Here is a 22,952-nt window from a genome sequence, read left to right on the forward strand (position 1 = left end):
ACCAGACGGCCGTAGTGGTCCTGTGGTTCTTGACAAATCTTGTGTATGCTTTGCTCATCAATCATCTGTGTTGAATGAGTACGAGCGAGAGTTGAGAATTTGTATTTATAGATGTTCTTTTTTTGAATTATTTCTTAGGTGGATAAATAACTTTTCCGCTTGAGGGGAAGTTATGGGTGCTTGAATGATACAAAAATGTCATTTTTAATATTGAAATTTTATGGTTAAAATTATCAGTCTTATTTATATGAAAAATAAAAGAATATGGATAAATGCACTTATCCCGGTAAATCTTTCCTGAAAAATACATATCTTGGTAAATGCATTTATCTGAATAAATCGGTCGGATAAATTTAATATACACATCTCAACATGCATTAAAAACATCTCTCATACTTATTATTGGAAAATATTCCCAATACATGATTGGGATGTGCTGTAAAGCGTTTTTAAGATGCATTCTGTGGGGCAGATATAACTTCCGAATCTCCTCTTATAAGAATCCAAGATCAATCAACTTGCCGAAAGAGAGCTAAATGGGCCGTGAAAGAGTTTACAACTTTGATGTGAACAGATAGCGTGTTCTTTCCTCAAATTGTACAAGTTAGTTGGTTTGTGGTTTAAAATCATGCCGATGTTCCAAAGAAATCCAAATACCCTCGGGCTTGGGTAAGGTTTTCACGATTACTCGATGCCCCATTCTTGAAGGATGGGATGGGACCTATCATGCACAAAATAGTTTTGATTCTATTCTATCCAAAATCCACAATCTATAATTGTAACCCATTAACGTCCTAACTGCTAACTAATGAATGCATGGTCCAATGGTCCTCCATTCCTGTAAAAGAAAATTGAGAGACGTGTAGATAGGTACGAAACCGTTTCTAATCACTAAAAACATATAAAATGCTAATATTTGGTGCCTTTACTGCGGAGGGTAAAGCTAAAAATAAGCGTGGAAGGGTGAAGCTACTAGCTTCTCCTAAACAATTCAGTCAACGCAATTCAATCAACACAGAAATCCTCCCGAACGGGCCCGTCGTCTGCAAAAGGTATTTGATAATCCAAATTCGGATAAAGCTGATCCCGTTTTATAACTGGATCGAACATGGATACATCCCAATCCGAACCCATGTATCCATCCATTAAGGAATTTGAGATGTTGTATGCTTACTAAAGGGACATTGGTTCAAGAAATTATTAATGATATCAACCGAATCCGAACCCGTCTAATAAGATTCTATTTGACTCGATTTGGATCATTAAAATGGATCAAAGATATGGGATTCATTTCAAAAATGAGAAAGCAAAAAGCGAAACTGCTTCTTAAAAAAGTAAAACCACCTATCGAAACGAAAACGAATACGCGTAAAAAAAAACACAGAAAGCGTGTTGTGGTGGTTCCACTTTTGTGAACGTTTTCCGTAAAGCCAAATGCGGCTTCCTGAACCTGACCTGATAAGTGATGACTGATGACTTGATGAGGCCTGTAGTTGTGTTTGGCTGTCAAAACTTAAGAGAGGCATGAATAGGAGTATAGCTGTATAGGACATAGGTTGGTAAGTGGTAACGGCTCCAAACAATATTTTACTATTAAAAAAGAAGAATGGGCCTCATCTCCACCAGGCCACTGTGCAGTGTGCCACGGCCCACGAGGGAATTGGGACTGGGACTGGGACTGGGAGATGCCTCTTCACTCCTTTGTCTACTCTACCGGCATCATCATGGTTGGAATTGGAAATTTGGAATACGGTGTACCGGATATAGGCGATACTCCGTCTCAATGACATTTGAGTCCTTTTCATCTGCCATCATTTACGCGCCACGTGGCATAATCTCAATATTAAAACACGCTCACGTTGTAATGGCCAATGGGCCAATTAATTGGGCCCGCGTTAACCTTAGTATCAAACTTTCCTTTTTTTTTTTTTTTCTGAATATCTTTCTTCTACTTTAAAAATTAGAATTTAGATTTAGATAGATAGATATAGACTGAAAAATAAAATAAAATAGTGACTTTTTCTGTCCGTCCCTCTATTTTAGGGCTCTGCTCTGTCCCTTCTCCTAAAGACAAAAACACGCGCCTTCTCTCTCTCTCTCTTCCTCCGCTCTCTGCCTTTTTCTGTCCAAAGAACGGATGGAAAATATTGTTTCGGCATACTCACCGGGTACTTACCCGGCGAAGCTCTGCCGGCCATTATATTCTCTGTAGTTTTATCTGTAGCCTTTGAAACTCTCCGATGTATGATGCTTGCGACGTGCTGCTAGTGATTGAGGCCATTAGAGAACAAGAGAAGGTCAAAAATTTCTGGAGGCTACTGCCATTGGATTGGATTCTATTTCTCTTAATTGTTTGAAGGATTCTTTGTTTCGACTTTCATGTTTCGTCTTATGTGAGAACTGAGTGAAGCAGAGGAATGGAGCACTCAGAGACTAGGAGGTTAGGTTTTTCTAAGATATTGCTGCTCCTAACAGCTTTTCTAGCAGCGACGGCGACTCAAGGTGTGGTTGGCGATAGAGTGAGGACGCACAGGAATGCTTACGCGGCTATGATGTATATGGGAACGCCGAGAGACTACGAGTTCTACGTTGCCACACGTGTGATGCTCAGATCTCTAGCGAAGCTCAGAGTCGACGCCGATCTCGTCGTCATTGCCTCCATCGACGTTCCGGAACGATGGGTTCGAACTCTGTAAGTCGCAAAAATCCCTCTCGCTTTCCCTTTCTTTCCAGATTTTGCTAAAATAGACCGGAGATTTTTCCGGTCATTTGGAACCTTATGCCGGAGAAGTGTTTATTGGTGAGCATTCCGGCTATAACACCGAAATCAAAACGGCAAAACCAAAACACTGGGAGCCGTTGGATTTGATGAACTTGGATCCCAGTGCAGCGGGAATAAAAACAATTCCACCAGTATGGAGCACGACTTCACGAATCTCCGGATATCAGCTAAGCTATTGATCAGACGGTTGACGTTATTTACCTACTGCTCTGATTACGAGCTGTCGATGCATGTGCATCTCAGATTTTTGCTGTCAATCAGAGCTTAAGTAAATTTATTTTTATTAATTCATTTAGTTGCTGTTTATTTGTATTAAATTTAAAGCTAAAAGCTATGGCGATTGGCGAGGTGCTGCTCTACAGGCAACAGCGCCTTCCGCTCTGAAATATCATTCGACGATGACGAATGCTCCTTAATTTTCTTTCCGATTATGGAGTGGATTATTTTCAAGAAGAATCTTGATATTTGTACATGATCGTTCATGGACAGGGAGGCATGTTTAGTCAATCAACCTTGACTTTGAATCTTATTGGTATAGAACACGGAGGGGCTTTCCTTGAATTCGTTGCGTGATCATGGTCACATAGACGAATGAATAGGAGAAGAAACAACCAACACCCCTTTCGGGTTTTCTTGTGCTCTTTATTTGAAGACGATATGAAACAGAACGTTTTCTTTTCTTATATTGAAGATGACAAAACTCTTTTTTTCAGAAGCAACCTCGCAATTATGTGTTTTCGTCCAAAAATTTGGGGCATCATCTGTTGTCCTGTGAATTAGTTTTTTTTTTTTTTTTTTTTTTCCTGGGAAGCTGCCGTTCTGTGATTCAATGGGCGTCCTGAATCAGTGATCAGATGAAGCTGTTTTGATGACTAATTTTGCTTTCTTCTGCAGAGAGCAGGAGGATGGAGCGAAGGTTTTGAGGGTGGAGAATCTGAATAACCCATATGAAAAACAGAACAACTTCGACAGCAGGTTTAAGCTCACGATGAACAAGCTCTACGTATGGAGTCTGGTGCAATATGATCGCGTAGTTATGCTTGACTCTGACAATCTCTTTCTCCAAAAGACTGACGAGCTGTTTCAGTGTGGACAATTCTGTGCTGTTTTCATCAACCCCTGCATTTTCCACACTGGTCTCTTTGTCTTGCAGGTATCCTCAACTCCCCCTCCCCATCCCCTTCAAAAAAAAAAAAAAAAAGGAGAATTCTATTCAGTTCTACAGAGCTGTACCTCGAAGTAGTTTATGAAACATTATCAATTCAAATTCCGAGTAAACTGATGATGAATTATCACCGCAGCCATCAGCAGAGGTGTTCAAGAACATGCTTCACGAGTTGGCAATCGGACGTGAAAACCCGGATGGCGCAGACCAGGGGTTTCTCGGTAGCTACTTCCCTGACTTGCTAGACCGCCCAATGTTCCATCCACCTCTTAACGGTACCAGGCTTGAGGATACCTACAGACTTCCTTTGGGCTACCAGATGGATGCTTCATATTACTGTAAGTAATTTTACTTGCTTAAAGTGATTCATATTTATGTGATGCACATGGCTAGTTGCTCAACCCTATATTGTATTTATACGATCATCGGAATTTGGAATTGGGTCTTTTTTTTTTTTTTTAAATGCTAAGGCAGAGATAATAACCATATATATTTTTGGCAGATCTGAAGCTTCGATGGAGCATACCTTGTGGGCCTAATAGCGTGATCACATTCCCAAGCGCACCATGGTTGAAGCCATGGTACTGGTGGTCATGGCCAGTCCTGCCGCTGGGCCTTTCTTGGCATGAGAAACGTCGACAAACTCTAGGGTATGTGACGACAACATTAGCATGCTTTATTGATCTTTGATTAAGCAAACAATAAGCATTATAAGCTTAGGCATATTGTAACTATCTGCTTGGACTTGTTTCATTTTGTTGGGGGTCATCATTTTTAAACAGGTACGGTGCAGAGATGCCTGTGGTTTTCATACAATTGGCAATATACCTAACAGTGATAGCATTGACGCGGTTAGCGCGGCCCAGTATATCCAAGATGTGCTACAGGCGTCCAGACAAGAGCATCTCCATTTTACAAACAGGGCTCAAGATGACTGTCACCTGGTCCATTCTAGCTGCCTATGTAGTCCCTTTCTTCATCATACCTCGGACACTGCATCCTGTCATAGGCTGGACCCTTTACCTTCTCGGATCAGCAGCACTTGCTTCCATTGCAATTAATGCTTTTCTACTGCCTGCTTTTGCTGTCCTGACTCCATGGTTAGGGATCATTGGTTCCCTCGTGGTCATGGCATTCCCTTGGTACTCGGATGGGGTTGTGCGAGCTCTTGCAGTATTTGCTTACGCGTTTTGTTGTGCCCCAATTGCATGGGGATCACTGGTGAAAGTAATGGCGTGTTTGCAGGTCTCACTTGAGAGGGAAGCCTTCTTGCCAAGATTGGGAGAATCTCCACAGCCTTCTGAGTTCAACAAGTTGTACTGAAGCACGAAATGGACTCGCCATTCCTAATAACAGAAAAGGAAAAGATGAGATAAGGTTAATCCAACTCAGTTCTCATGGTCTTCCTTTGCATGCGTGCTTCCAATATATGTTTGGTTCTTCCTTCCACAGAACTATCAAACGGATGCAGAGGACCCCACAGTGTGTGGAAGGGATACTACATCTTTTTTCCTTGTCCCAAGGGAAACTGGAACTAATAGATACCATTTTAGAAGCCTAAGCTGAGAATGAATCAACGTTTGGAGGGGCATTTTTGTTTAGACATTCTGGACTTTGTAAGAAGTACAACAACATTTCGTGATCCATTCTGCGAATATAAACATCTTAATTCATTACAAATAAATCCAGATTAGACGTGTACTAATCCTGTAAAATCCTAACCTGCCACACCCACACTCAACCTTCAAAATAATACTTGGGCTCACCATGTACACTTTACCAATAAACATCAATGGCCATTCACAAGAAGAAATGGGCAGCCCCATTGCCACTGATTGTACAAGAGAACGGATCGTGTATATGTATGGTGTCCATGATGCATAAAGGATATTACGAATTTGGAAAGAATGATTATCCCAATTAGGTAAATTTGAAGGATATTACCAAGATGATCTTCGTTTGCCAACTAAATCTGCATATTGATTTGCTTCATGAAAAAATATGCCTATAGTACTCCATGCTCTTAATTCTCTTTCATGATCTGACACATTTGTTGATGTTCTTCAACCTGCGGATCAACCTATCAAGAGACAATTGTTGAATAGCTAACTGGGAATGATGATGACGAAGCAGTGTTACAAATTCAGCATCAAGTTATAGGCTTTCCAAGCAGCCCAGGCTTCAGCTAGGATGATAGACGTCTCACCAATACAATAATCTTTTTAAGTCCACCAATACAAGCAACTGATCACCTACGATTTTTCTTTCAGGTGTCAAAATTAATCTTAAACGAGTTCTCTCTAGGCTTGTTCTGCTTGTTCTAGAAATTGGGATTCCACATTTTTCCGTCTTAGCAATTGTCATTCCCAATTTTCCACAAGTACCACAAGATAACGGTGCATTTTGGTTGACCGTCAAGTTAAATTTCAATGGAATTCTTTCTCACGAAGCCAGTAACTAAAAGTCCTTATCGTATACCTGGATTTAAAGCTATTAAGTGCTTACTTAACTTGTAAGTACGTTTAATGAGCACTTAATTTTTTTTTGACATTTATCTTTTGAACAGTCAAGGTTTTTAAAATTGACCTGGATAATGAACTGGTTAGGGGTTTTGTTCTTAGGTCAAACAGTCGGCCCGTTTTAATAAAAAATTTTAAAAATGGTCAAAACTGTTAAATGATTCAACCACTCGAGTCAATGATTTAATGATTAAATCAACATTTTTTTGGCAAAAATCCAGTTTTGATAGAAAACAAAACTGATCACCCGACCGGTTCCCTGTTTTTCCAATCCAACCATCCGTTCCAGTCCGGTTTGAAAACCATGCTTTCAGCCTACTCTTGAAATAATTAAAATCCACTTTACAGTTGTCAAAATACTTATCAACTTCTCATTTAACCTGTAGCATAATCATAATCATTAAAATCCTCATCTCCTCCATCAATATTAACGCCTCTATTTCTGAGCATTTTCTTTGACGTTAGTAGTTTATTGATTATTTAAGAAGGAAAAACAAGAAAAATTCAGAGAACATAATAAACCTCCCCCCTCCCGCTCTCGATGGTTTGCTCTATTCTCTATAGATAATGACATTTCTAGAATGATCGCTTTTATCTTTTGATCAGGAACCAATTCTTCCTTATTTGACTTTCCCTCCACATTTTCCTATCTGGATGAATGAGATCACTTGCCAACAGATTTTCGTTCTCAACGTAGTTTCAATTAACATAATTTTCAAACGAGCATCATCAGCCCAAGTATCAGTTCAGAATTTCACTGATCTGCCATTGCCAATCATCCAATCAATTATTACCCTTTCAAAAGAAGCTCCCTTGATTATAATATACTTCTCCAAAGCCCAATATCTACTTTTTCTCACTTCAGCTTCCTAATAGTTTTTCTTCTTTTAGGTACTTTTCAGTAACCACAGGTTTTCTTGTAAAAATTTCCAACCCAATTTTACTAGATTGGTATCATTCACCATATGGATATTCATAACACCAATCCCCCAAGTTTTCCGAAGTACATTATTGCTTTGAATTCATAAGGTGCATCCGTTTCTTCCCACCCCTATTTCCCCTCAAGAAATCTCGCTGAGTTCTATTGATTTCATTGATCACGTTGTTAGGGAGTTTGAAGCTCTCATGACAACCTGGCCAAGAACGTTAGATGAAGCATTAACGAGGATAAGTTTCCTAGCTAGAGAAAGAGGGTTTCTTTTATGTCCGACAACTTCTTATTGGTTTGGACTTTGATATTTCCGAAGGTGCTTTTAGTAATTCTACCATTGATCATTGGGGCCCTCCATGTTTCACTCTACCATTCTAAAGGAATTTTGGGATGGAAAATACCTTTTCAAGCTTCCTTCCCAAAGTTTCATTATAAAACAGAAATATGGGACAGTGGGTCTCCTTGTTTGATCCATTTGGAAGCATGGTTTTCAAAACGGAATTGGATTGGACAGTTAGACTGGAAAAACCGGGAATTGGTCAGGTGATTGGTTCCATTTTCTCCAAAAACCGGATTTCCCCTCAAAATCATTGATTTTAGTCAGCGAACAACTGAATCAAGTGGTTAATTGTTTGAACCATTCGAATAATTTTGACCGTTATTTATTTATTTTTATTTTTTATTTTTTATTTTTTGTCAGAATGGGTCGAGCGTTCAGTTCGAACAGTCAGACCGTTTGACCCGGTAATTGGACCCCTAACCAGTTCGGTCACTGGGTCGGTTTTAAAAACCATGTTTGGAAGGAACAACTTCCTTTGATGGAGATCCATTATTTAAGATTTGAAAAGAAACAGCCTTGATGCATTTCATTATCCATGATATCCACTTTTAGTGGAACTCAAAATTCTCCAAAATTTTTTGAATCAAGCCTCATTTTAATCTATCATAGGCTTTTTCCGTGTCTATCTTATAGGCTATAATATCTTTTTTTAATTTTTTTTTTCACGAAACAAATAATTTCATGTCCCATTTGTTGTTAAGAATAAAAATACTCAAGTATAAAATAATGTCATAAAAAATAGGTTTTATATGACCAAAAATTTGAAATAATCTTGTAAATAACATTACACAAACTGATTGGTCTATAATTATTATTTGTTTTAGATGATTTGATTTGAGAATTAAGGTTATGAAAGTTATATTAATGCCTTATTCATTTTTCCAAAGTAAAAAAAAGCTTTGACCGCACCATTGACCATATAACCAATAATTGGCTTTTCTTTTTCTTTTGAAAAATAGAGAATTGAAGCCACTGCAACCGGGAGGCTTAAAGTATTGCATCGCATGAAAGCATAACGATTTTTTTTTCATCACTGATATCTCTGGTGATGATCTTCTTTTGATCCTTTGTAACCCTTTGAGGCAGATCTCTTACAAACTCATTTATATTTTTGTACCTTTTGTACAGTTTCAAAGGAATACAAATACATATAAATTAATACAAAATAAAGGTTTTACGCTCTATATATTTCTATTTGTACTCTTTTCAAATGGAGCCTTTCGATCTAAATCTGTCCTCGAAATTTTTACAAAACCAATTTGCAATAACCACTTCCTCTTGATCTCTTGCCCATTCACCCCTATCATCTTTAATTCCCTTTATTTTGTTTCTGTTCCTCCAAAATCATTGTGACAGTATAAGAATATATATATATATATATATAATTTTTTTTTTGTGGTCAAAATGTCTGTCACATGCAAGAATTGAATGTAGTGACTTTTGGAGAGTACCTTCCAGGTTGGCCGACTCCCTAGCATTGGGTGCAGGGGCAGTTGATTTTGGATACCTTCTAGTCCAGTCATGGTTTCAGCTTTCTTCTCATTAATATCACCAATATGATTGATGTACCAATCTCTTAATTTCTGTACTAACTTATTTCTTTTCTTGAGTGGATCCCAAATCATTGGTTTCAATAGTCCACGTTCTTTGAACCACCTCACCTAACCTCGAATCCAAACACAGTTTTTAACTTGAAAGGCTTGGGCCCCAGCTCTATCTTTGGGTTACTAAGCCTAAGCTGTAGGATTAGAGGAGAATGATCTGAATCAAGGAAGATTTGAGAGACTGGTTCAAAGAGGACAAAACATGCTCTTTCTTGACGTGACAAAATGGATAGGGCAATGCCTAACAAGCATACAACAGCCAAATTGGATTTTTTTTTTCTTCTTAAGGTTAATTGATGAAATATTAGTGAGAGGGCAAAGTATTGGAATAGTCTCAAGGAGCTAATTAGCGTTACTACCCGCAAGGTGAGATCACATTGGGAACTGTACTTATTATTGGGAGATGTTCCCATTGGGATGTACTGTGGAGGGTCCAATGTGAATTCTACATAAGTATAGGGTGGTTATATGTAATGTTCCCTGTTATTTTTCCAAATAAATTGGTTATTAGGTATGCCCATTTGAATCAAGTTACAATAAAATTTGCATCTACACCCCACAAACATCTCAGATGTTTCAAATATATGGTGAGATGCGCATGTGGGGTCTAATGTGAAAAATTCGCATCTGAATCCAAAAGAGCACACCCCACGGGTATCTTATAACACATCACATCCCAATCTTGTATTGGGAATATCTCCCAATAACAACTACGGGAGATGTACCCAATGCAATTTAGGATGCACGTCTCTTCTACTAATTTTATTGGGTTAAGTACTGCGCAACCCAATGCAGAATTCTGAATGACAGGCCCCCATATTTTACTAGTAGCTCCCCTATAAACCGCATACTTCCCATAAATTTGGCATCAATTCACGGTATGATGCATCCCCTGATAGTCATTCTCCCAATTTTATTTGCGCTGGACCTTAAAGCTTTGAAACCACCAATTTGAAGAGAGAATGATTAATGATTAATGAGACTCCCATCACATGACAGGCATGAGGTCGAAGCATTTTGACATAAGATTGAAATCTCCTTTGACATTCAGACCTATTTTGTGGACTCTAGATCTTCTGTCCACGTCTAGCAACAATACACTATTCCTGTGAATTGGGAACATCTTTCCCTGCATAATACTATATAGGAGGAAGAGATGTTCTCTATGTGTGGCTGCAATGTTATGTGGGTAGACGTAAACAGAATTTGTGTGGGCAGGAGATCCTGACTCTATTTTGTGATGCCATATTCCATTTGACACCAATCCACTGTTTACATTCGCAAGAAGCTCTCCCTCGTGCAAGATAACTCTTATTGAATCAGAAGTTCAGAACACTAACTCCCAGTTCTAAACCGTTGTAATTGTTGTAATAATGTAACAGTACTTGATGAAGGGTGATTTGGCATGACCTCAGCCCCAAAAACCACCTCGGTGTAGAGGCACCTCGACACCCAATCCAGTTCGGGACTAAAGAATTGAAGTGGCAGTTCGGTGCTAGAGAGTCGAAATGTCACATGATCGACTCCAAAGGCCTCCCAAACGGGCCCCAAATTTCTCGGGATCATGATAACAATCGTCCTAGTTCCGCCTGAATCGGAGGTAAAACGATAAACCTTATCAACATACTGCTCTCCTTCAAAAACAGAACAAACCTTATTGACATAGCCCGGAGATCTCAAAGATCTTTCGTAAGGCCCACGACTACTCCAATATATAAAGACATGAAACCTCAAGGCAAAGGTATGCATGATTATTTCTACTCACTAGCACTTAGGCTCTCAGGCATTCAACTCGCATTCACAGCATAAGTACTGACTTAAGCATCAAAGTGACCTTGCTGGGTTACCCCGGGTTCTCTGATCCACTGTTTTGTAGATTGGTCCAGCTCATCGCCCATTTGGAGTTCGGATCGCCTTCCATCTAGGAGTAGCCAGACCGCGCAACATCAATTGGCGCCATCTGTGGGAATGATTGAAACGTTTTCCCTATCTATTTACAGTTTCAAACTCAATCTCAACCTCAGTGGCATCTTCTAGCTACACCGAAAAAAGTATCGGGATGAACGTCGCCGGGGGGCAAGCTCAACAATCAACCTTCCCCCAAGGTCCTACGGTATGCATCGGCCAGTTTACTATTCCACTCACAGTGTCCGGAGTCCCGTCACTGTCCGTACCATAGAGCACCACGCAAGTGAGCGTCCCACTTCCCCTAGTGGTAGGTACGACTTTCTTTGAGCCATCTGTGGTTCCCCCGGAATCGGGCATTCCCAGTTCCATGACCTCATTCAGTGCGTCCTGGCAATTCAGATCCAGATGCAGCAGGTCCAACAGTTCCAGTAGTATCAGTAGTATCAGCACCAGTTTCCTCCACTACAACCGAACTAGCAGCCGGTTCCACCCCAGAAATGGGCCCGTTAGGGCCAGAACTCAAATCAGCCTGGAACCAACTAGAACATCGTCCGATCTCCCCATCGGGGTGAAGAGACCTCGCAATTACCGGTTCCTCTCAGTGGTCAGGTTTCGCCCTGTGGGAGGAGAGATGGTTAGCACACTCCTCCAATCTCGCAAGGAAATCTCATAAATAGGTTCGGATAGTCATCCCAATAGGACCAATCCACCTCGGTTCTCCCAGTAGAAAAATGATGGCTCACGAGCAGATAATAACCAGTTCGGAGTTCGAGGTGTGAACTTGAGACAAGACCTCTCCGTCCCTCGCGATAGCTAGTTCGAGCCCCACAACCAAGAGAGTCCAACGAGAAGGAACTAGGATCTACCTCGTGATAATGCCGAAATACTAGACTGGGCTGAGGTCAACAGTACCAATGCTGAGCCAGTGAAGAAATAGCAACAGCGACGTCGTAAGACATGCCGCCCCTAGGCCAGAGATAGTCCATCGACGAAGCCAAGCCAGCAAGAAGAGCAAGCCAAAGGAAAGGAAGAAGTGATCTTAGTTGCTACAAAGACTGCACCTCCACTACTTTGCCGGTCATCCCCTCTGTCTCTCGAGCTCTTGGCAACTCCAATGCCAAAAGATTTTAAGATGCCCCCGTTAGACAAGTATGACGGGTTGTTTGACCCCAACGACCATGTTGACTCTTTCCAGTCTTAGATGCACCTAGCTGGGGCTGATGGGTCCTGCATGTGTGTGGCCTTCTCCACTACGTTTAAGGGGGTAGTCCGAACTTGGTATCGGAACCTTGTGCCGGGCTCCATCAAATGCTGGTCCCAATTCGTCGACCTGTTTACTATGCACTTCATTACCAGTAAAAGTGTCCAAAATCGTAGGAAATCCTTTTGACCATGGTTCAGAGGAAAGGAGAATCAATCAAAAGCTATATAAAGTGCTTCAACGATACTTGCTTGCAGATACCAGACCTCAACCCGGCGGTATGACTCACTGTAGCAAAGAAAGGAATCACCCATAAAGAGTTTGAGTGGCATGTGGTAGCTAACAAACCAAAGGACATCACTGAATTTCTCAAATTAGTAGATCAGTTCATCGGTACCGAGGAGATCAACCCCGAGCAGGGGAAGAAGAAAGTCAAGAAGCCAGTCTCCCTCGCGCACCTGCAAGCCAAGTCGGCGCTCCAGGACCCTACCTGTGGAGAGAATGAGCTACATGCCTTTGAATGCTATGCGTGGAGAGATCTTAATGGCTATTAAGGACTCCTCCTAGGCTAAGGGGAGACCCGACAACAAGAAACCCGAATGTTTACTGCCATTTCCACCGAGATCATGGACACAGCCCAGAGAATTACAAGAATCTCCGCGATGATGCACGCATGATCCAGTACCCTCACAATGATGCCTTAGTGGTGAAGCTAAGGATTAATGATTTCGAGGTAAAACGCATCTTGGTAGACTTAGGCAACTCAACAGATATACTCTTCAAGGAGACCTTTGACAAACTATAGTTAAGGCAGAGCAACTTAAAACTGGCATATACTCCTTTGGTAGGGTTCAACAGCGAGGAGGTCAGACCTCTTGATCAAATCACAATCCCCGTGGAAGTCGGCACGTGGCCAAACATAATGCGATTTGAGCATGCGTTCCTGGTAGTTGCGACTCCCTCCCCTACAATGCCATAGTAGGTTGGCCCATCACGCATGTTCTACGTGCGATAGTATCCACTAACTATTTAGCGATGAAGTTGCCAACTGATTACGGATGCCCTAAAAGGAAAAGCAAAGCTAGTAGAGGATGTTGAGCTCAAGCGACCAATGGAGTATACCAATGAACGAGCTGCCCTGAAAGAGGAGACGGTCCACATACCAGTCTCTGCCGCTGAACTAGCTAAGACTCTCCAGATTGATGCCTCGATCAGTGAACCACTTCGATCATAGCTAGTAAGTTTCTTATTTGAAAAATTGAATTTTTTGCTTGGTCTACGATAGAGATGCCTGGAATTGATCCAAAAATCATAACTCACAAGCTTAATACCGACCCTTTAGTCAGGCCAGTAAGGCAGAAGAAACGCAACTTTGCCCCGGAACGTTGGAGGGTAGTCGATGAAGAGGTTGGGAAGCTCCTTACGGTAGACTTCATCAGGGAAGTCCATTACTCGAGCTGGGTGGCTAACCCAGTTCCGATGAAAAAAGCCAATGGCAGGTGGTGCATGTGCGTCGACTACACCGACCTGAATAGAGTCTGTCCGTAAGATTGCTTCCCGCTATCCAAGATCGACCTCTAGTGGACGCGACCTTAGGGCATGAGTTGCTGAGCTTCCTGGATGCCTATTCCGGTTACAATCAGATTAGGATGAATCCTACTGACGAAAAGAAGACCACTTTCATAACTGAGCTTGAGTTATATTGTTACAAGGTCATGCCCTTCGGATTGAAAAATGCTGGGACAACTTTCCAATGCCTTGTAAATAAGATTTTAGAGCCATTAATCGGCAATAAAGTAGAACGCTATGTTGATGACATGGTCGTGAAGACCCAATTTTCAAAATTTCGGTTGAATGATTTAAAAGTTGTTTTTCAAATTTTACAAAGGTATAACATGAAGTTAAATCCAAATAAGTGTGTCTTTGGAGTCACTTCGGGTAAATTTCTAGGCAACATAGTCAACTGACGTGGCATTAAGGCCAACCTAGACAAAATAAAAGTCATTCTAGATATGAGACCACCTCGGAAAATAAAAGAGGTTCAGAGGCTGACTGGCCGGATAGCCGCCCTGACCCGCTTCATGTCCAAATCGGCAAACCGATGCTTACCCTTTTTTAAAGCTATAAAAAAGAGTAAGGACTTCAAATGGACTGCAAAATTCCAGCTCGCTTTTGACGAGCTGAAAAGATACTTAGGTACCGCTCTAGTTTTAACTCGACCCGAAGAAGGGGACGTGTTAAAGCTATACTTCTCTGTGAACAATGAAGTGGTTAGTTTGGTACTGATCAAAGAAATAGACCAGGTTCAACGACCCATCTACTATGTTAGTAAAATATTGTAGGATGCAGAAACTAGATATCCGGAGATCGAGAAACTAGCATACACATTGATTATAGCAGCCCGAAAACTTTGCCCGTACTTTCAGGCCCACACCATTGTTTTTCTCACTAACAAACCCCTAAGGTAGATTCTACTCAAGCCCGAGGTATCTGGAAGATTAACGAAGTGGTCCATTGAGCTGAGCGAATACGATATCCGGTATGAGCCTCAGATCGCAATTAAAGCCCAAGTCTTGGCCGATTTTGTAGTAGAGTGCACGTTTAGCATAGTGACCCCGAGTTGGCTGGGCTCGCTCACACGACGAGAGCATCAACCAGTGTGGCGCCAGTCCCAGTCAGAGACGAGGAGCCCTGGATCCTCCACATCGACGGCTCGTCCAACCAGTAGGGAAGCGGTGTAGGATTGATATTGTATGGCCCAAGTGAGGTGAAGCTGGAATATGCTCTCTGATTTAGATTTGAGGCATTGAACAACAAGGCAGAATATGAAGCGTTGGTCGTCGCGTTAACCTTAGCAAGGGAAATGAAAGCGAAGCACCTCATTGTATGTAGTGACTCACAACTAGTGGTTAACCAAGTCATTGGTGAGTACAAAGTCCATGACCCCACTATGGAAGCTTAGTTGGCCAAAGTCAAAGAGATCCTGCGTAGCTTCGTCTCTTGCTTTATCAAACAAACTTTGAGGTCTGAGAACGCAGAGGCTGACACCTTGTCACGACTAGCTAACATGAGCAACAACACCTTGCGAACTGTGTATATAGAGGACTTACCTCGGCCCAGCATTCTCAGAGGGGCAAAAGAGGTCATTCCTGGATTACAACTAAAACTGAGCTGGATCGACCCACTCGTGAGTTATCTGCTCTACGGGACCCTACCTGCAGAACGCAACGTGGCCTGAAGGGTAGAGCGCCAGTAAGCTAAGTACGTCCTCATAGACGGACAACTATATAGAAGATCCTTCACACTCCCTTACCTGTGCTGCTTGCGACCCTCAGAAGCTGAGTATGTACTTCGCCAAGTGGCCTTAATCGCCTCTCCGGCATAGGCAGACAAGTCCTAGCCGCCTCTTCGGCATAGGCAAACAAGTCCTAGTCGACTCTCTGGCATAGGTAGCCAAGTCTTAGTTTCCTCTTCGGCATAGGCAAACAAGTCTTAGTCACCTATGAGGCATAGGCAGCTCGGGTACAAACCCTACGGTGTCTAATTCACCTCGGTGTACAACAACGTAAGGTTAATCCCACCTGGAGTCAAGCTCATTAGCTCAACACTTTGGGATAACTAACACTTAGGCAAATGAGTGACCCAGGCATAGACAGATCAGGTATTTACCTTACAATGTCCGTTCGCCCTGGCATACAATGGCAATTAGATAATTCCTACTAGTGTCGAGCACAATAGCTCGGGAGTAACCTATACTTAGAAAAAGTTCACTCTTATTTGGTTTAGTTCGCCAGCTCGGGAGTAATCTGCACTTAGAAAAATTTGCACACAAAGATTGCAAAACACTTGTATTTCATTGATATAGAACATCAAGTACAAAAAAAAAAAGAGAAAGATTACAATTGACCGAGCTTAGAGGCTCGAAACATTGAGCATTACAAAAAGAGGGGGGGGGGTCCAAGAAAAGAGGCTTCAATCAGTTCGGGGCTCTTCATCCTTATTGGAGGCTTCGGTAGGAGAATCTGTCTCCATACGGTCCTCGCCAACACCGGTCTCCTCTTCCTCGTCAAGTAGGTCGTCATCACTCTCCGCTTTGGAGTCGGGATCTTTGGTAGCTTTGACGGCCATCTCCTAGGTGATCTTCGACGTGGTTATGGCGTTGAGGTCGAGATGGGGAAATTCACACCGGGTCAACCACTGGCTGAGTTTGAACCCCTTGTGGTAACCTGCTGTCCCTGCCTCGACCAGCCTTTTCCGAAGCTCCACTAAGGACTTGTACTCCTCAACAGCCTTAATCTTTGCCTCCTCCATCGCCTGAAGTAGTAGTTTGGTTCATTCCTTCATGTGGGCCTAGAGGTTCTCGACCTCCCTTTTCAATTCCATTTCATGCTCCTCAAGCTCCTTCTCTGACATCAGCAGAGTTAGCAGCTCCTTCTTAGCTCGCGCATCGTTCTTCAGTTGGTTGATTTTTTTGCGAGCTAAGTTTAGTTCGGCGTGGGTATTTTGGGAAGACTCCTTGGCTTTGAGAGCCTGCTTCAGGTTCACCTCGGACTGATAAGCCAAGGCATTGATGGAGTTCACTTGCCAATTAGAGAAAACGAGTATCAGTATACAAAAAATCTAAGTACGAGACAATTTGAAAGACAAGTTCAAGAATGTACCACCATACAGTGTGTGGCCGCTCGGGCCCCGAGCTGAGCAACTTGCAAATCGGCCCAACGAGCGACCTCCTCAGTGAACACTGCATCCTTGCTCTTGAGAGGGCCAAACTTTGGAGTCAAAATGCTCTGAACTGGAGCATCGTTGCCCAAAGAAGTGGCGGTTGCTAGGACGGGCTCTGAAGACGTAGCCTCCTCAGGCATGCAGGGTGGGGTGGGTTTGCCCGAGTCCTCCTCGACCAGATCGATTATGGGAGGCTGCTCGGCAATTGGTGATTGTTCGGGCTCAGGAATGACAGTCTCAGTTGTGGTTGCTTCACTCTCGATGCGAGCCTTTTTGGAGGCTCTCTTCTTTTTCTTCCCCTTCTTTATTCTCTCGAAGAACTCATTAGCAGGGATGTCGTCCATGGCAGCTGCGATGAAAACGAGCTTAGTCAGATATAATACCAAAGTAAAATGAATAGAAAAAGTACAACAAATAGTGACCTACCAGGTGGACTTAGGCCAGCCTGCGCGAGCTTCTCCTCAATCACGAAGTTTTCAAATTTCAGGCCGAGCTCCGCCCAAGATTGGACCTCCTCCCTTGTCTTCAGGTCCAATCTAACGCCAGGGTCTTGGATGGCTGCCCTCCAATGAGTCAGGAAGGGCCACCCCTTAGTGTTGCGAACCATGAAGTAACCCCTCTTCCAGGTTGTGACCTTATTAGGGAGCTCGTGCAACAGCTTGTATCCAGGACGAGGTGACAAGTAGTAAGTTCGCCTGTGGTTGGGAAAAACACTGGACAATTTTTTCTTAATGGAAAGGATCGAAGAAAAGACACCGAGGTCAAGGGGACGATTGTAATCATGGAAAAGAGAAATGGTCCCTACGATATTACGGATAGAGTTCAGGTGTAGCTGGTTTATGGTAATGTTAAAGAATTTAACGATCTCGATTATAAAAGGGTGAAGTGGAAGACGCAGACCAGCTACGAGCTACTCCTCTAATATCACGATCTCATTGTGATCATGATCCCTAGGAAAGTTGCCTAAGGGGATGCTATATACAAGGTCGATAGGGAGTCTGTACCAGGCTACTAAGGCTAGGAGCCTATCCTCCGTCATTATCGATGGGCCAAATATGTCTGGCAGTTGACCTTGGTGTGAGGTGGAAGCCAAGTTACCAAAGGCCTCTCACTCTCTTAGGTGATTTCACCTCGAGCGGACTGAGGACCACGTCTTGTCCCAAAGTGACCACCTCGGTAGGACGAGGATCCACGGTCTGAGCCAAGGTACCCACATCGGCCCCAGTGGACTCGCTGCTCCCATCTAAAAGACTATCAAAGCTAAATCTAGACATATTAAAGGAAAGGACAACAAAATCAAAAGGAAAAAACAAAGGAAGGTGGACTCACCAAAAGGAAGATTGAAGAAAAGAAGGCGACCTCAGACCCAAAAAAGGTTGATATCGAACTGGAAGACTTGATCGCGACCTCAAAAACTGTGGATTTGCAGACTTGTGGTGAGGAAAATAGGCCCTTTGGCCCCTAATTATAGCTCGTATATCCGAGAATCAATGGTCAAGATCAACACAATCCGATAGCTCCTAAGGAAACCGGTTGCATGCCCCCTGAGGTTGAAATTGATTTAGCGCGTGTTTTGACGTCCGCAGAGCTTATAAACAGTATGACGTCCGCGCGTGGTTGAGACGCGACCTGGGTCATTTCATGGTTGAGCCAAGTAGTTGAACAGGCCCGACCAACAGTTCGCCCTTTAAGTCATCTAGACTTCGTGTCAAATCCACCTAGACTCACCATGAACTCCCTACAGCAGGTTAGGACCCCTGGCACGAAGAGTGGGGGGCAATTGATGAAAGGTGGTTTGGTATGACCTAGCAAGAAGGGGACACGTAGGCACGATCTGATCGAGGGGTGACAACTCAGCCAAGCGAACCCAATTCGCAACATTCGGAGTTCGGGTATTCAACCACGTCGGTGTAGAGGCACCTCGACACCCAATCCAGTTTGGGACTAAAGAATCAAAGTGACAGTTCGGGGCTAGAGAGCCGAAACATCACCTGATCAACTCCAAAGGCCTCCCCAACGGGCCCCAAATTTCTTGGGATCACGATAAGACTTGTCCTAGCTCTGCCTGAATCAGAGGTAAAATGATAAACCTTATCAACATATTGCTCTTCTTCAAAAACGGAACAAACCTTATTTGCACAGTCGGGAGATCTCGGAGATCTTTCGTAAGGCCCACGACTACTCCAGTATATAAAGACATGAAACCTCAAGGCAAAGGTACACGTGATTATTATACTCACTAGCACTCAAGCTCTCAAACATTCAGCTCGCATTCACAGTATAAGTACTAACTTAAGCATCAGAGCGACCTTACCGGGTTAGCTACCCCAGGTTCTCTGATCCACTGTTTTGCAGATTGGTCCAACTCGCCACCCAATTGGAGTTCGGATCACCTTCCAGATAGGACTAACTAGATCGCACACCATCAATACTCAAAACTGAAAATGTTTTTGATCTCATACAACAAATACTACGACCAGCTGAGTTGGATCAATCCTTGAACCATGGGTAGATTCCAATCTGATGTGAGGGGAGCCTCATTAATGAGTCCTAAGATCTGCGGTGAGAGTTTATGAACCCAACTTCCACACACTCCTCGGGGAAGATTTTTACAAAATATGATGGAAGATCTTAAACTTTTTTGCTATTTCAGAAATGGTAACATACTAGATATGCAGCAAGACTAACAACAACTACAAATGGTGAGAAGAGCAAAATAATTAATGTCAATAAAAAATAATATTTTTATATAAAGTAGGATATATTTTTTGAAAAAATATCAAGAAAGCGCATTGTTGTTCGTCTTCCTCCTCTATTCTGTATGCATGGCAGGTTAAGGTCACCGGCGACAACTATGCTCGTGATGCCACCAACACAATAGCAAGACAACTCAGAAGCAGAGCTCTACGGCCATGGCGGATGAGACAATGGAAACCCGAAATAATGCCAGGCTGGCCATACTGTAGCTCGCCAACATGATCAGCGTCCTGATGTCCCTCAATGCGCTTGTCTGCCTCAAGGTCCCCGATGCCATCTGGGAAGGTGGTTCCAACATCCCTCTCTCCACCTCCGAGATCGTAGCACGTGTCCTCCCAACCTGCAATCTTGAAAACCTCCAGCACGCATCCTCTGAATGCTCACCAACTATGATGTCTTCTCGGAGCACATCGCCGACGACTCCGAGAGCACCACCAGGACGCAGTGGTGATGGTGTGGCCCATCCTGAATGAGGCGATGGTGGACCCGAAGGAGGAGCCGTTCATGAAGGCAAACAATGAACCAACGTACTGGTACTACGGAGACAAGCCGGAGATGAACGAGCTAATGCAGAAGGCCATGTCAGGAGTATCTGTGCCATTCATGAAGGCGATATTGGAGGGCCTGGAGATTGCCTGTAGATGTGGGCGGAAGCACTGGAGATTGCCTGTAGATGATACTATAGAAGCACTGGAGATTGCCTGTAGATGATACTATAGAAGCATCCCATCTCCGAAAAGGAATCAATTCCGATCTGCCAAAGGTGGTGACAAAAGCCCCAAATATTCGTGGTGTGAGCAATATAATATGGGTTTCTTGCAAATAATGGTAATTTTTTAATACGTGAAGAGCATTTCTAATTATAAATTGGCCGGAATATTATAATCCATTCGCATGAATACAAAGGAGAGGAAGAAGACGAACAATAGTGCCTTTTCTTGATATTTTTTCATAAATTCTATTCTATTTTAATTATTATATAAAAATATTATCTTTTATTGATATCAAAAGCAAAAAGTTGCCCAAACCCTTAAAAAAACTATATATATCTGAGTGTTGATATGCCTTTTATAAAATACTTAAAAGATTTGACCTTAACACATTCACAGAAAGGTGCTAGAAGAACAAGCACAACTTATTTCTGCTAGTAAACCAACACCACTACCAGTCGCATCAGTTGAAAGTATGACTTGGGACACTCATAATTTTTTTTTTTCTTTTAGTTTTTGTTAAGCAAGCAAGCGAGCCTTATCTTAGAATCGCCTTATCCTCTGTAAACCTTATCCTTATCTCTTGTATGTTTTAGTTGTTTTTGGTTTTGTTTTTCATTATTCTTTTAACAGACTGTAATTACATTCCTAGTGATGAGCCGAACTCTATTCTGTATATAAATTCCCATCAATCGTTTGCTGGAAGAGGGATGGAAAGAAAACTTTTCCTTCGACTGTAGTTTCTCATGGTATCGGAGCCTGAATAATAGCCTCTACATCAAGCGAGTAGAGCCTCTTTCCTTCTGCCAAGTCCCAAAGCAGAGTTCGACCGTCTTTGCCACCACTGGCACAAAGAGAGCCATCAGGTGAAACTGCAACAGTATTCACGTAATCTCCGTGATCAGTCAATGTGCAGCGCAATTTGCAATTGGTAAGGTTCCAAACTTTCACGACCCGATCCCAAGATCCATGGACAATAGTGGGTTGGAATGTATTGGGGCTGAACCTGACGCAGCTCACCCAGTTGGTGTGGCTGTCAGCATCCTGAATTGTGTACTTGCATTCTCCAAGTGTATTCCAAAGCTTAATAGTGTGGTCCCGAGAAGCAGAGACGATCTGGCGGTTGTCGATAGAGAAGGCAACGGAGAGGACATCCTTGCTGTGACCAACGAAGCGACGAGTGGTAATGCCGGTATTAAGGTCCCAGAGACGGAGCTCGCTGTCCCAAGAGCCGGAGAGAGCGAATTGACCGTCGGAGGAGAGCACGATATCCTCCACGAAGTGAGAATGACCGGAGAGATGGCGGCGGGGGACACCATATGTTCCCTCTTCTTTGGTAAGATGCCAGACAAGACGTACTTGTCACGGGAAGAAGAAACGATCATGTCAGAATTATTGATAGGAGTGGCGATGGCGGTCGTGGACGTGGAAGAGTACGGAGAGCAAATGCTGCGCAAGCGGTAGGGCAAACTTCTGAAATCCATGCAATAGAAGGAGATCGTACAACATTTGGTGGATTGACTAATGAACAGTGATCCACTTTTCTTAATCTCTTGAATTCTTGCAAACCCAGCACAAGTGAGAAGGTGACAGGTATGAATTGGATAATTGATACAGGAGCTTCACACCATATGATTGGGAACTTGAATCACTTGCATGATACTGAGACCGTGACTGGTTGTCAGGTTGGATTGCCCGATGGAAAGCATGTCATGACAATAAAGAAAGCTCTCGGAAGTAAATGGCTCTACAAGATAAAGTACAACTCAGATGGCACAATAGAACGGTACAAGGCGCGTTTGGTGATCTTTGGAAACAAACAGGTTGAAGGGATTGACTACAATGAAACGTTTGCGCCTGTGGCAAAGATGGTTATAGTTCGGACATTCCTTGCAGTTGTTGCGGCTAGAAATTGGGAACTGCATCAGATGGATGTGCAGAACACATTTCTCCATGGAGATCTGCAAGAAGAAGTGTATATGAAGATGCCTCCTGGATTTGCTTCAAGACTACCTGGAAAGGTGTGCAAGCTGCATAAGTCGCTTTATGGTTTGAAACAAGCCCCTCGTTGCTGGTTTGCTAAACTCACGACAGCCTTGAAACAATATTGCTTTACCCAGTCACAATCTGATTACTCGTTGTTTACGCTTTGATGGAAGCACGAATAGTTAAATATTTTGGTTTACGTGGACGATCTTGTCATCTCTGGAAATAACGGCAATGCCATTTGGAGATTCAAGAAGTATCTCAGCCAATGCTTCCACATGAAGGACTTGGGAACTTTGAAATATTTTTTAGGAGTGGAGGTCGCCA

General features: G+C 42.7%; 1 protein-coding gene and 2 pseudogenes across 3 annotated transcripts; 2 read left to right on the plus strand and 1 right to left on the minus strand.

The window, feature by feature from the left end:
- Positions 1–1,624: 1,624 nt before the first annotated feature.
- LOC148880392 (putative glucuronosyltransferase PGSIP8) lies at positions 1,625–5,631 on the plus strand. The gene is made up of 5 exons (XM_088962274.1): positions 1,625–2,692; positions 3,677–3,935; positions 4,084–4,285; positions 4,450–4,597; positions 4,730–5,631. The coding sequence occupies exons 1-5, from the start codon at positions 2,418–2,420 to the stop codon at positions 5,268–5,270; spliced, it is 1,425 nt and encodes a 474-aa protein (XP_088818400.1). The 5' UTR covers positions 1,625–2,417; the 3' UTR covers positions 5,271–5,631.
- A 14,159-nt stretch (positions 5,632–19,790) lies between these two features.
- On the minus strand, positions 19,791–22,123 carry LOC148880393 (small ribosomal subunit protein RACK1 pseudogene; annotated as a pseudogene). Its single transcript, XR_016109593.1, has one exon. The product of XR_016109593.1 is annotated as a small ribosomal subunit protein RACK1 pseudogene (transcript).
- Positions 20,085–21,418, plus strand: LOC148880394 (nicotinate N-methyltransferase 1 pseudogene; annotated as a pseudogene). The gene is made up of 2 exons (XR_016104557.1): positions 20,085–20,757; positions 21,292–21,418. The product of XR_016104557.1 is annotated as a nicotinate N-methyltransferase 1 pseudogene (transcript).
- Positions 22,124–22,952: the final 829 nt, after the last annotated feature.

The sequence above is a fragment of the Nelumbo lutea genome, chromosome 1 (genome assembly GCF_056320005.1).
Source record: "Nelumbo lutea isolate HS-2025 chromosome 1, American lotus-T2T, whole genome shotgun sequence".
NCBI lineage: Eukaryota > Viridiplantae > Streptophyta > Magnoliopsida > Proteales > Nelumbonaceae > Nelumbo > Nelumbo lutea.